This window comes from Mercenaria mercenaria, chromosome 7 (assembly GCF_021730395.1).
Source record: "Mercenaria mercenaria strain notata chromosome 7, MADL_Memer_1, whole genome shotgun sequence".
Taxonomy (NCBI): Eukaryota; Metazoa; Mollusca; class Bivalvia; order Venerida; family Veneridae; genus Mercenaria; species Mercenaria mercenaria.
Window position 1 is genome coordinate 52,818,650 of NC_069367.1, and position 15,650 is coordinate 52,834,299.

A 15,650-nucleotide genomic window follows, 5' to 3' on the forward strand; every position below is an offset into this window, starting at 1 on the left:
ATGACATTGTGGTGGACAATTAATTTTTAACAATTTTCTGCTTGAAAGATCTTTGTTGTGTACTTCCTCCAACGTATTTTTGTAGGAATGTCCTTAAACTATACCGTTTATTTTTTTTTACTTGTGACATTTGAAAATTTTCAGCTACCAAGACTACGGACGACCGAATGAATGAAAAATGACAATGATGATGCTGGGTGTTTATGGTATTGAAAATGAAGATGGATGATGACAAGTTGTTATTTACAAATCCTATTTAAATTTTGTTATTCTATCTTATTTCTGTTATAATGTTTTCCAGTATTAAGTATCAAGGCGGCGTTGACGGTGGTGGGGGGGGGGGGGGGGGGGGGGGGGGGGGGGGCGTGTGGAGGGGAGGAGAGAGGTGTTGCACATGTAATAAGTGCTAATAATTCTACCGTAAGTTTTGTTCCGATTGAGAAAAATATCTGATGTGTGATGATTAGTAACAATATTACTAATGTTTATCAGAATGTAAATGCAAATACCTTATGTTGCAGTGACGTACCTGACATTCTATATGTCTAAACTATTGTGCAAGGATGACACAGATATTTGGAAGACAGTGCTGAGATCATTATGTGGTGATTCAAAATTCAGTTCAGGATACAGAATAGCTAAGAGAAAGTCAGTCGAAAATGATGAAGAACAAGTATGTAAAGCGATGTTACTGGACTGGATGAAGACCCAAGCTGTGCATGAAGACAACGTAGTAAATAAAATATGTAAGAAGATCATTTAGAAGCTTAGAACCTTACTAAGCAAAATGAAATCAGAGTAGGTTTGATTGAGTCTTTTCATGAGAATAATTGTTAGACGGCAATCGATTAAACAAAATTTAAGGCAAAAAATGTAAGCTTTACATAAAAATGTCATGGGTGTTTAGGCTATATTTATCATTTACAAATTATGACTTATGTTGTGTGTCAAGTATCACAATGAAATTACATACGCCGACTGTGTTTTTTGTCACGTTACCGACGATGTATACATTCGATTGTCATACTTTCATGCTCTTATTTCTGTCATTTGCTGGATTAAACTTATAGTGAGTGCGTTGAAGGAGTCGGATTTAACGACAAATCGGCACAAAAAGTTACTATATCGCCAAGAAAAAGATGTATTGAAAACGTAAATTGAAAACCATCTCTGAAAACATTTATGTAAAAAGATACCTAAATTTGAGTTAAAAAAAATATCAGTTGCAAACAAAATACATATTGAAATGATCTCTAATATTTTCTTTTGTAGATGGAACCCATAACAACTGCCTTAACATCTGACGGATATAAAGACATAGCAGAGTCATGTATGAGCTTTGTACGATTTCAAAAAGGTACACAGATCATCAATTTTGCTAATCTTTGCGTTTGATTGTAATTTGAATACTGACGTTAAAGATAACACATTTTTATATAAAAGTGACAATAAATCATTATTTTAATTAATCAAACTATTTCCAACCCTTTCAATGTTAATTTCATTAATGTATAATTTCATACATAGAAAGCGTGTCGGATGCTGTGCTAACTGGGCTAGCTCAAGGTATAACAAAAGACATTCAGACATTAGGCCAAGATCTTGGATTAGACAGTAAACGAATTTCGAGTTGCATCGAACAAAATTCGAACAACATCAAACGTCAGTATACAGCTGTTATGATGGAATGGAGAGAGTCTGACCAAGTTATCAAATACGGGGACACTTCACTAGAATATCTAAGGAGTACATGTATCTAAACGAAACCGAACGTACAGATGTAATATGTTGTCTACATAGGCATCAGCGGAGGAATACAGTACAATCTATTTTCTCTTTACGTCAGAATGACTAACATGAGTATGGATGAAGAAATTGAAGACGAACAGATGAAAATAGCTTAAACCATATTCATGTACATGCAGCAAATGTCGTATAATAAATAAAATTATCTGTATTACTAAAAACCTTAGCAAATATATCTTGTCTTTTCAATAGAAATTACGTAACTGAAAATCCAGATACTACAATGCTCATTGTGTACTTGTTGCGAAACCTGTTAATGCATCTGTAAATAGATACAGGATTTATACTTTACTGGTTGCTGTTGATAGTTCTTTTTCATTCTGTTGCAAGTCCTTTTATGGTGGTAAGGCTAGCACTCACCAGTATACCTTGCCTAAATCTATTAAGAAATTGTTCATTTCCATCTGCGAATGCAGGTGATAGACGATTATTAAAATTAAGCCCTGGCCAATTAGCTAGAAGATGTGTTTACATTACTACATTACCTGACATAGTTTAGTTCAGAATTCAACATTAAATTGCCACATATTTTTCATAACCTAACCATACTTATATCAAATGTCTATAGTCTGACCTTTTTAAGCGTTAACACTTTTCTTGTAAAATGTTTTCCAGATAGCGCTGACTTTGTTTTAAGAGAATAAAAAGTTGTGTTTCAGTTCTATAGACTTTAAATCTGGTACTGAAATTTGGATAGCAGTCATGATTTTTGAAGATTTATGGACATATACCAACTTTTTACAAGTTGAACGTTAAAAGTAACGTTAAGATTTTCAAGCTTTATTAGCTAATTTTGAATCAGACTGAAATGTTCACACTTCTCACTGTGACAAGTTTACTGTTTATTTTCCATTTTTAACTAGCATACACAAAGTTTATACTTGTTTGTATTTACTCGTATTTATTAAGTTTTATGCAAAATATGCAGGTCATCTCTATAAGAGGCATTTCTAGCCTATCCCGATATTGACTTGAATGTCGTATGCCGATTAAATACTAGGGGTTTTCTTTAATGCATTGTAGTATACACAGGCAACTTAGATACACGGGTGTTGCAAGAGCGTATTTACAAAAAATAAGATAGATTTGTTACTATACAGCTTACTGAAAATATAGCACGTTTTTGACGCACAGTTTCTAGGATACCTCAATAACGTTAGAAGTGTTTTAATTTTGATGCGTTTTAACAATTTTATATTTACAATGTATGCTATTACATAACAACTGTATTTATAAACGGCCTTTTTTATTAGTATCCACCTTCATTAATATTTTTCGTAAATCAAAAGTGATTTCGTTTGATTAAAAAGGTTACGTATGTTCTAGTCTTCAGTTTGACGGTGAATAAGCTACTGTAATAATTAACATAATGAAAAACAGTGTGTAAAAGGTTCTGCCTTCAGAAGTAAGTTTTATTCTATGTAAGATGAACCAAAAAGCTGTAGTAGAAAAGAAAACTATCATTTATTTGTTGAGGCTTGGTACCATGGATGACTGAATACATCGAATGACAAATGCTGATTTCGAGCGTGATTTTATAATAAAACTTAATATATTTATAATAAAATTCACTATATATTATGCATGGAAAGAAAATAAGCGTTTATTGACGTGTAAAAAGATGGTGTAATAATATCTAGGATGGCCAGTTAGTCGTCATTTTCAAAAAATGAAACACCCAATATTAAATCACGACTATATATGATTTTAACTTGATTTAACGATATTTAAGTAAAATGCCCAGCGCGCGGATGGTCTGCATTGAACTACGTTGAACTATGCATACGTACGGACAGCCTCGGATAACTACGTTCAGCTTCGGATCAATACGCATGACTCCATTCGCATTTAGGTTAAGTAACGGGTCGGTAAGTTTCATATTAATAGGCCACGTGTAGTCAGCGTTTTCATTACGATAATTTTTGACACCATGTCAAAATATGGCAAGGTACGTATCAGTACGGATAACTACGTTTAGTACGTTTAACTACGGATGAATAAGTTTCAACTAAGTTCGACTAAAGTCACGCTTAAATGGCTACGGGTCGCTCAAACTTTTGTGCATGTTCAAAAGTTGGAGAAACTTGCAAATTTAGGACAAGTCTTGAATACGTTTTGACCGAGTGTTGGTACGGATTGATACGGATTACTACTTTGAGGTACGGATCGATACGGATTACAACTTTTCTATCCGTGGCTAGACGTAGCTATCCCCGCCGTATGTGTGACTGGGGTATTAATAGTGAAACAAGTGTGTTTCGTAATGATATATACACTGTGTAGCTATAAAATCTTAAAAAATGCAACTGAAGGAAAATAATATCATGATGGCTATCAGCATAATGGAAATCTGTATTTTTTCTTTCCTTCTTTTTTTTAAAAATCTGACCTGGAGCAATCCGACTTTTGCAGCTGTGTGGGAGCCAGATTATATCGTGAATACTTGTCCAAGCAAACTCGGGGTCAGATAGTTTTCAGGAAAATCTCAGGCCCCTAGAATACCTTATGGACCCATATATCTTACTAATACATTTTCACTAAGGGTGTTCATTCAAAGAAACGATAGTGTGCTCTTACACTGAAACAAACAAGTTTTCCTTTCCTTATATCTTAGATCGCCTGTACTATTCATACACTGTGAGAAATATATACTTTTCATAAATGGTTTGTTCTCTTTTTGACAATACTTGAATAATTTGTAAAAGGAAAACAATTATTCTAAGTATAAATTGAATTTAAAAAGAAAGTGTTGTTATTTTCTTAAGTAAAGAAAATATATGGAAGTAAATTCTACGGAAAATCTGAGCATAAGAAAAGCAATCAGAGTCTCCCAAGGCTATCAACAGGTCATTCAATTTATTTACTGTGTAACATTGAAGGGAAAGTGGAAGCTCGTGGTCTGTCCAAAACGTTCCAGTCGAGGGATTTTAATTTTGTTTTTTATTCAAGTCATCAGCGTTTGACAGCGGCACAATGTCATACAAATTATAAATTAATAAATGTTAATATTGGAAAAAAGTTAATAAATCTTCGAAATATTCTAATTACTTTTACATTTTCATACTGTGAAGCATGGTCTTATTTCTTTATATTCTTTCTATACACAACTTCAGAACACTAAAATTAAGAACACTGTAGCAAATAATAACGTGATTTTAAAACTAAATAACTGATTTCCCCGAAAACTTACCTCGTTTGTATTTAAACGTTAAATCAATTCGGTCTTAACAAAATGACTGTATTATGTTTTGACGTGTTAAACTCGTATGTTTGGATTCTAAAACTACGCTAAAATTCCTATTTCAAATGATAGCCCCAAACACATTTAAAGTTGTTGAACTATTAATATGTAGTACAGGTATACGTACTGAGACCAGCACTAAGACAATAGATATGAAATTCTACATTTCTCTTTGGAACTAGTGGTATTCGTCCTGTCATTGAACAGAAAATCCTTTTACATTACGTTCAAAGCTCAAATTGCATACTTGGTATGAATCTGAATTTTAAAGTTTATATTTACAACAGATTTTGTGGGACATTCAAAACATTTTTTTTTATTTCTATTATCACTTATTTTCAAAATGTGGTTCACGTCGTTTGCTTTAACCATATTGCAAGGTTCAACTTCACAGACGGTAAATAAAGATAACATACACGCTGTACAATTAAAATCATATTAATCAACCAGACATTAGTTTTTCCGAACTGAATCATAAATAGCACTAGCATAAAAAGTGTCGTTTTAGCATTTTCTATTAAAAGCAAGCGTCTGAGGTACTCATTCTAAAAACAATTTCAGTACATATAGTTACATGTTGCAAATTACGAGATGATCCGGTTACAATGACAGAAAGGTATAATCATTTGCCCTTACGCTAATTTCAAACTGACACCCATGATGACAAAAAGTGGTTTTAAAATTAAATGTTTTAAGACGAACTTTGGTACAGGTAATCTTTGTGTGTCTGCACTGAAACAAGGAGTTAAAGTCAAATTTCTTCATCAGTTGTTTCTCCTAGGTCCTATATGACAGCTTTAACCGCAATCAATATAAAATCATTTGACTGTTTTACCAAAAATATGTTACAGTTTTAAAATGAAATATAAAAACATTCTTGAGATTTTATTTACCAGCCAACGGCACGTTACTCAGGTATGTTTGTGTCATGTACTTATCAGGTATCGACAGGTGCATCTATCTTTCAGTTTACAGTACAATAGAGGACGCTCTAAATATTGTCGTGAAGTTTTATTTTAACATGGAGAAATAAAATACACACAGCTGTATATATGTTATTTGTGATAACATTGATTTATCATGTCAACGTGTTACATTTAATTACACTTTTGACTCGTTGTGGTGCAAATATTTTTATCTCTAGAACTTTTTGTTTTGATTGTGTTGGGTTTAACGCCATTTTTCAGCAGTATTTCAGTTATGTAACGGCGGGCAGTTAACTTACCAGTGTCCAGTACAAACCTGTTCTCCGCAAGTAACTGCAATCTTCCCCACATGAATCAGAGGTGGAGGACGAATGATTTAAGACACAATGTCTTGTATCAAATCGTCACGGAGAACATACGGCCTGCCCGTGGATCGAACTCACGACCCCGCGATCCATAGATCGGCGCTCTCCCTATTGAGCTAAGCTGGCGGGTTATATCTCTAGAGCTGTACTTGTATGTAAGAAAGACAGAATGTAAATATTCTCTGATTTTATATAGCTTTGAAGGAGGAATTTATATATTTTAACTGATATCTACAATTGTTACTATCTTTTCTATCGCCGCTTGCCTTAATACTGTAAAATGTCATTTAAGTATGAACAAGCTACGTTTCTATACATTTTTCTCTTCCATTTTGAAGAAGCAAGTTACGAGAGGAATAAGTGCAGACTAACATTTCTAACTGAAATGATCTTTACTTGTCAAATTATCTATACCGCTTTGATAAACACAATTTCATTTGAACGAAAAATGCGATTATGTATTATATACAAAACATTTTTGACGAGCGGTTTTAAATGGGACTGAAGTTGTATTGACAATATCGTTTAAATTGAATTAATGGTTGATAGGTTAAGATATTTGTATTGGGAGTAAAATTATGCTGCAAATACATTCACATTACATATAAAAAGAACAAGATACGGACTCTTTTAAGTATTTACTCGATCGAAACATAGATCTTTAAGGGGGGGAAACCCTTCAATAATGTTATTATTTTCAAATTGAAGAAAGCAAGAAACAAAACAAATACGTACTGAGTACTAATGTGTATATATATTTTTCTGTTTTATCTATACACAGTGGATGCCACTTTTTAGGAATGGTGATCTTGCGGTTTAAGTCAGAATGTTGAAGCATTCATATGTCGGGTGTAATACGCACACCTCCCAATGTGGCAAGCTGCCCAGTTCGTTATGAAGATACCAAAAACACACCATTAGGTAGTAAAGTCATATATTCGTCTTTTTTCTAACTGTGCAAACAGAATTGGCTGTCATTTGTAAATACCAATGGTAGACGCGGAAGGAAATAAGAAATAAGTTTTAATTAGTCCCAGGTTAAATAGATCGATTAACGAAATTTCAATGAAATTATTCTTTTCATAAACATTGACATAAATTATAAAAACGTGAATTTATGTCAATGTTCATGAAAAGAATTAATTTCATTGAAACATCGGTCACCGATCTATTTAACCTGGGACTAGTTAAAACCTTTCTTATTTCCTTCCGGGTCTATCATCGGTATTTACCAATGACAGCCAATACATTTTACGTTTTACACGATCAGTTTTTAAGAAAGGAAAGGTCGCAGTGAAAAGTATAAAGTTATTAGCTGGTTTAGCTGTCAAAGTTAGAAAATATTTGTATCAAAATGGCTGATGTAAAGGCACTTTTTATTTTATCTGAGCAAATCAAATCCTTCAAGAGAATTCAGGATCCTCCGGGAAATCTCGATGCCGTGGAGTCCTACAATAGCAGTGTTAAACAGGTAATTTTTTCTTAAACATGTACATGATTGTTATAATTACATGTTTTGTATATAAAATTGAATAAGTTGATATTAGCACATGTACTCGTGACTGATTTATCTCATATTTTGTTAATTCTTTATCCGACTTGAAGTAAGTATTAGTGACTAAATTTGCTCTGGTTTATTTTGCGTTGCTTCAATTGTATTGCAAGTGATAGAAACAGAAGTATTAGTAAGAAAAAAAAACACGATAAAAGTACAACAGATTACTTGTTGTAAATAGTAATTTTATGCCGCAATGGAAGCTTTTTATCAAATTTATCGCTTACTCGGGAGGGAAGACTAAAATAATAATATGATTTTCATTAGTATTTTACACACTTGGATTGTGGTCGTTTATAGTTGAGCTAGTTTAAATATTTAGTAAATAACGGTTTCTGTTGGAAATAATTGTTAAAATTTCCTATTCAACGTCAGTTCTACTTTCGTTCAAATAATGTACATAAATACGGCAAGTTTATGACAACTAATTATAGCTGCTCTGAATGAGAATCCTTGTGGAAACTTAAATTTTATATGTTCAAGTTATAGTATTTTATGTATTTTACCTATACTAGATAACGACTTTATTATAAAGGTAAAATATGCATGTTAAACATGTGATATAATATTGTTGCTTCAGGACACAATTGTTTTGCTACACATGACAGATCTAAAATTTTGACATAAATAACATGTAGCGGTTCTAGTATCGGGTGACCTCGGTAGCTCCGTTGGCAGAGCGTTGGCACGGAAAGCCGAAGGTCCGAGGTCCGAGTGCCGGTCGAGGCTCCGCGTTTTTCCTGAGACGGTTACATTTGGTTCCACCGATACGTTCACCCTTGGAGCCCATGCATGGTGAAGCAGTTTGGCTAGGGTGTGCATCTGAGTTCGGTTAATAGTCTGCGGCAGACATTGACCAGGCTTGCTAATGTCTCGCAATAAGAGGAAAGGTGTGTAGCGGTTCTCGTATCGAGCGGAATCGGTAGCTCAATTGATAGAGCGTTGGCAAGGTAAGCCGAAGGTCCGAGGTTCGAGTCCCGGTTTAGGCTACATATTTCTCCTGAGACTGTTACAAACATTTAAAAAAGCGCGTCTCACCTTCGATCAGGCTCCTATCACACACCATACACAGTTTTCTATGTGTTAACTCTGAACCTTTTCATAGCCTTACGACCACAGTATTGGGAAAATCTGATTTTCTTTTGGTTGATAGCGGATGTTTGCTCCTTTTATTGTTAATATATAGACCTACCATTTACAGAGTGAACGTTAGATAATATATGTAAAGCCGCTTAGCCATGAATGATAATGTATACTGGGGTGTTAATGTCGACCTTAAATGTATTTGTATTTTCAATGATTTTACAAAATGTTTTATCCGTATTACAGTTCCTTGTCAAAGAAAAATATATTGATATGTCTCACGTGAAATTAAAACATAAACCATTTCAATTTATGATTAAGGCATGTAGAATATACTTAATGACGTTGTACACCTATTAAACTCTACAGATAAAGTAGCTGTAGTACTTGCTATTATTGATTTTGACATAATCAAACTGTTTACAAAATAAACAAACATATTACAAGAAAAAAAAACCTAAGAGATACAAACAGTTATACTGCATTTGACAGAGTAAATAATCTTCATTGCAGCTTTTCAAAATTTAAACTTGGTGGGTTTTATTCAATTTTTCATTTTAAGATTCATTAAAAAACCCTATGGTTATTATGTGGAAATTTAAAACATTAAGTATCAATTAAGATTGACTTTTATGCATACGTCAGATTAGGAAGACACATATATACAAAAAGCGTAAAATATATCTATAGTTCAAAACAATTAGTTTTCTGATTGATAACACAAGTATCAAATCTAACAAAGAAAAGCAAACCACCACTTTAAGCGATGATATAAACAGATCTGACAACAAAAGCTAAAACAATGTTAATTGGTCTTGCCAATAATCGTTTCTGCATAATATTAAATAAATGCAAATTCTACGGTATGTTAAAAAACATAATCACTAGGTTAAAATGCAATGAAGCCCTAATTTTTGGGTGGTTAAGGTCGCTGACTTTAAATGATACTTCCTTGAAATAGATAAATGTCGAGACGTTTCGTCTAGTTGATGAATGAAACACAGCGTGCTATTTCTATACAAGTTCTATTTGGTTATTCTGAAAAGAAAGAAAATGTGACCAAGAGAGTACATAAAACGATTATGCTGTATATTTATTGATAAGACTGATATTTATTGCAAACAAATATTTGCCTTACAATAATACAATAATATTCTTGTTTGTTAATATCGTTTAACTAAAGAGGTATTACCGCTTTTATACGTGTTTGTGTGTTTTAATGCTATTCTGAGTTTGAGGTGAAGACCTAGGTAATATGCTCAAGCGATAATCAGGTGAATTTCAAATCCGTCTGACTATGAGAGAGACTGTATTTCGTATTTTACTTACATACTTTGTTAAAAAGATTTAACATAGCAGCAAATACCATGAATTTGCTAAGTTAACTGTTAACCAAAGCCAGTTTAGGATAGCACCTGCCTATTACTGTAAAATAATAATAACCCACTATCCTTGTCATGTATGATGCTTAATTCATTTTAGGTAATATATGTACGTTTTATTGTCAGAAGTTAGACAGTTTTCGCGCCTTTACATATCATAATATAACGAGTATCTAAGCCCCTTTCTCTGTAAGATACGTTCTGAGTACAATAGTAATGCCCTTTATGCTGTTTTAATTACATACAAATGTAGTTATTTTTCTGTTAGATGTACCACCGGTGTTCTCTTGCCCGTTTAGATGGACATGACCAAATCATCCGGAACGGTTCGAATTCTATGTCAGACGCATTTCAGAGTAATCATACTCATTAATTTGACAGTTTAATGCTTTTTTTCGATTCTGTTCTATCCTGTAATTTTGATAAACTAATAACTGGTATAGGTCTGTGTATTACAGGAATAAATAACTGTTTATACTACTGTCACACTTACTGATTTGTCTTTTATTAGTAATACATAACATGTCTGCGATTTCTATTATATCTATTTTATTAAAGTACATTCTATACTTAATTGTTGGGGTAAGGTGACTTATAGGCCCATTGAGTCTGGTACTTTTTTGTATTGATGTTTCTTGTTAGTTCGTATAAATGCATATGTCACTAGTACTATAATTAACAATTTCTTATCTTATTTCATCTTCGTGTTGTGCTATATTTTAACCTGTCAAATGTGCATACACTGCATTCGATATTATAATAGTCGGCCCAACTTCGTTGCTATCCATATGTTTTAAGGATAGAAATTTTAGTTAAGTGTCTAAATATCATTAGTGAAACACGTGCTTGTCGTTCGTATCGGTGGCTCAGTGGTTATAGCACATGGCTCGTATGCGGTAACTCGCTGGTTCGAGCCCATGAGCAAGAACATTTTTATTTTTCATTTTTAATTGTTTATTGATAAAATAAGGTAATAAATAAATCACGATGCATACATGCAGCTCGATATCCCTTAAATATACAATAAACATGTATAAAAACGATTATTGTCAGCGTAATTAGCGACCGAACATGGAAAATATTATCTGATAGGGAATGTTTTGCGATGTGGTCATTGAATTCATTTTAAATCCATATCACAAATTATTTCAGTTCATTGTCTACATCTAATCAGATTTATGGTAATCTTATTAGTTGATTAGTAATAATTATTATGATTATGGTGTACAATTAAACAAAAACATATACTAATATTTGAATTAATAGAAAGCTACTGTGACTTAAGTCATTGTGATATACTTAATTTCGCAACAAATATTATTTTGTAATTACACAGGTTTTAGATGGAGCCAAGACCGAAGTTTCAAAAGTTAAATCATACATTGAACAAATAGAGAAGAAGATTGAGGAGTTGAGAAATGCTCAGATGGCCATAATTAAGAAAAATCAAGATGCCATTCAAAAGATATTTGGTAAATTGAAACGATTTAATATGTTGAGTAAAATACAAATGTAGTATAAATAAACCATGATGCATACCTGGATCTCCAATGAAGATACTTCGATATGATTAATGTTACTTGTAACTTGCGATCAAAAATATTCTGAATCTATTGTTTGATAATGAATGCTTTGCTAGCTATGATATAATTTGAGAAATTAATGTGACAATCCACAATAGACCAACAACATTTGTATCAGCATTATTGTTAAGAACCACATTGTTGAAGTTTGCCATTATAAGCTATGTTATATAAACCAATTATCAACTTAAGACTTTAAATGTTTTGGATTTTTCTTCTGAAGATTTTATTGTGGTAAATGTATTTTGCAGCAACATTTCAACCTGGGAATGGGGGACCAATAACTGCCAGGGAATCGGCTCTTGCAAAGCTTCAGTTGGCACATCAACTCCAGAATATATCCAAGGAAATAATGAACGACCGTCTTAATGAATTGATGCAAGAAACTGAAATTGTCTGCGCAAAACTGAAAGATGGTACAGACGTCTGGTACGATGACATAGAAGAACTCAAAGGTTGTCTGCAAAGCTGGAAAGATGCAAAAGCACAGAGCTTTGAAGAGGAGAAACGAAAAATGTTGGAAGAACAGAAAAAGAAAGAAGAAGAGGAGAGAGCGAGACGAGAAAGAGAAGAAAGGGAAAGGAGAGAAAGAGAGGAGAAAAAACGGAAGGAAGAGGAAGAACGGAAAAGAAGGTATATGTAGCAGTTCACATTATTCACTTTCAATGTAATAAATATTGTTAAATTATGACAAATAAAAATACCCCACAAAATCTGAGAAACTTAAACATAAGAAGGATGTATCCCTGACGAGGACAAATGTAGCTCAAAAACAAGTTCAGTTTCGGTCATGTTTTCCTTTATTTCTCCATTCTTATGATATTGTATGAACATTTATAAATGAGAAGGGGTCAAGAAAAGAGAGAGTTGCGCAAAAACGTTCCGCAAAAATACGACAAAAACCTTTATTTGTATAGATATAAATGAAAGAAATGACATGTATATTTATATGTTTATAGAGAGAAAGAAGAAGCCGAACGTAAAGCAGAGGAGGAACGAAGACGAAAAGAAGAAGAAGAAAGACTAAGAATGGAGGAAGAAGAACGCCGAAAGCAAGAGGAAGAAGAACGTTTAAAGGTTAATCTTGAAAATAACTAAGCCTCCATGATTTTAACGACTACATAATAGTATCAAAAATAGTGTTTAGAACATACATCTGTCAGATTATGAATTTAACTGTACATTCATTAATCGTTGATATCTTATCTTGAAATTTTGTTCATGAATAGACATTCGTTTGAAAACTTTTAGCGCATTATTTCTTGGTTAATTTGCAGTCTTGCCAATCCAAATTTATGTTTTTGTTCATATTATTTCTCACACAATGTTCGCTTGACATGAAAATATTGTCTTGAAAACGTCTTGCAACTTCTTAGTAGTTCCCTTACAAATTAGGCTCTCGATGCTCTGACTTCAGACAAGTTGCTTCAAACATTGGAGTAAGTTTTATTTACCGTCGCTTGGTGAAACAATTAACATAAGCTCTGTAGAGCTTTTCTGCGACCCTATATTAAGAACAGTTAAAACCAGTTATACCTCAACCCCAGCAATTTGCTGGTACCCATTTACAGCTGGGTCGACTGAGGCAATCGTGATAAAGTGCCTTGCCCAAGGACACACCGCAATGGGAGTAGCCAGGTTTCGAACTAGGGGCCTTCACCTCCGTAGGAAAGCGTCTTAGCCCTCTTGACCAATGCGTCCACAACTGTACATTACGTTATTGTAACTTCGTATTGACCCTAGTCTTACTCACTTATGTAAGTGCTTTTCACAGTAGAAAGTTTCCTTATTACACTGTCTTGTCTAACGTGTTGAAGATAGGGTAAGTTCGAGGTTGGCATTCCAAAAACGTGTTTAAACCCCCCAGTTTCTTTGATATGGGATACTGGGCCTTAGTTTTTAGCTTGCTTTCTGTGGTTTTCTTATTACATGTATATTTTAAGTACAGTATATTGTATGTTGGTAGCTTCAGCACCCTTATCTCCATACATTTATTACGGTCCAGTATCGTTTTTACTATGAGTGGGTTAAGGAGGTAGGTTACCTTGTTACAAGGGTAAATTCAAGTTAGTTTAACCGCAACATTTGTTTGTATTTCGTGTAATATGAAGTTTTACCTGCTACAATCTCAATTTCGTTTGTCTCTGTCCCTTCAAATTCAATTTTTATCTAGGTTTGAAGAACATGCCCCTCTAAAGGTATTTCATATTAAAAGAAGAAGGAAAATACGGATATTTAACACTTTTCAGTGTATTTTAGTTTCATTGATATCCGTAGAAGTCTGCATAATCGATAATTTTACTAGTATGCACGTTAGCTTTCTAATATAAGCTTTAAATGCATGTGTCGCGGGGCTCGTGTTTCCATGGTAACGCATTTTCTCTCATTTTTAAACAACTATGTATAAAAATAGGGGTTTCCGACGGCTTAAGTGGCATTCTGTTAATGACTAACATGGAATATTTGGGAAATATTATAAGCAAAATACCATGCACTTTACATGGTACCCTATTTTTCTTAAAGTTTACAGTAACCATGGCAACAGAGATGTTTGAAATAGCTTATATCTTGCTTTTTGTCGTAATTTCTTATAAACAAATATTGAATAAGATTATCTTTCTAGTTAATGTAGCTTTAAAACATGTTATTTCTAACGTAAGTTATATTTTCTTGTTATTTGCGTTGATTCAAACAAATTTCACAGCTTAGAATACATACGGCAGTACCCCTCGCCTGGCATTTTTCATGGAAAAATCGTTCAGCATGCTGATATTATTCTAATGGATATTGTTGAAATGAAAATAAAAAGCCGAAGTTGTGTTTCTTAAATAGACCAGTGACAACACTTTTGAATTTTACATTTAGATACATAGGTCACGGACTTCGTTTCCATGGTAACATCAATTAAATTGAAGGAACCACATTTTTCTACTGAAATTTCAACAGTTTTAGATCTTATTTTTAGTATATAAGTAACAAATTATCAACGGAACCTGAAAAATAGGTATTACAAATCAAACTGCTAGATTTTTTATCTGAAAATGGCCGTTACAAGTAACCTTTCATCCAACTATATTCCAAATAACATTGGTTACCATCATCCATTTTCTTAGAGTCCGCATAACGTTTCAATATAACTACATAAAAGAAGCAAAATATTGATGATTATTCAGAGCAAAAGATTCATAACAAATATTTCAGCAAATATTTGTTATTTGAAGATAGTTAAAATAAAGAAAATGCACATAATTACGTACTTTCAAGATAAAAGCTATTAATTTTGCGCGGTAACTGACACGTAACGCCATGACGTCAATGACGTCATTTTAAGGCAACATTGTTTTGAAGCGTTTCTGCGGCAATTGTTTCGTTATTTCTGCATTATTAAACCATAAAGTATCAGATCGGAGGCAGGTTCATGATTTGTTTTCAGGAGAATGAATATACAAACACATTTAATTTGTCGTAAACGTCGTCGTAAATCGTCACGTTAGCTTCCGGTTGGACATGCGCACATACAAATATGAAGGTAACCTACCTCCTTAAGGAACCTACCTACCATATACCAGTTTGTTTGACCGCCTCGGTAGCCTAGTGGTAGAGCGTCCGCTTCGAGTGCGGGAGGTCGTGGGTTCGATCCCCGGCTGCGTCATACCAAAGACGTAAATAATGGTACTAGCAGCTTCCTCGCTTGACGCTCAGCATTAAG

The 15,650-nt window shown here is 33.5% G+C and overlaps 2 protein-coding genes across 4 annotated transcripts in view; both read left to right on the forward strand.

Moving 5' to 3' along the window:
• Window positions 1-15,650, forward strand: part of LOC123555392 (uncharacterized) — a 120,546-nt gene that overhangs the window by 45,847 nt on the left and 59,049 nt on the right. Inside the window, exons 1-4 of one of the 3 annotated variants that reach the window (XM_053548394.1) lie at window positions 7,516-7,809; window positions 11,695-11,830; window positions 12,193-12,574; window positions 12,901-13,018. In XM_053548394.1, coding sequence (XP_053404369.1) covers window positions 7,693-7,809; window positions 11,695-11,830; window positions 12,193-12,574; window positions 12,901-13,018 — 753 coding nt within the window. In that variant the 5' untranslated portion in view covers window positions 7,516-7,692. Of the gene's footprint in view, window positions 1-7,515; window positions 7,810-8,501; window positions 8,844-11,694; window positions 11,831-12,192; window positions 12,575-12,900; window positions 13,019-15,650 lie in introns of those variants that run through there. The other 2 variants (XM_053548396.1, XM_053548395.1) reach the window with 2 other exon arrangements.
• On the forward strand, window positions 407-2,503 carry LOC128558597 (uncharacterized). Its single transcript, XM_053548400.1, has 3 exons — window positions 407-730; window positions 1,273-1,357; window positions 1,528-2,503. The coding sequence occupies exons 1-3, from the start codon at window positions 500-502 to the stop codon at window positions 1,758-1,760; spliced, it is 549 nt and encodes a 182-aa protein (XP_053404375.1). The 5' UTR covers window positions 407-499; the 3' UTR covers window positions 1,761-2,503.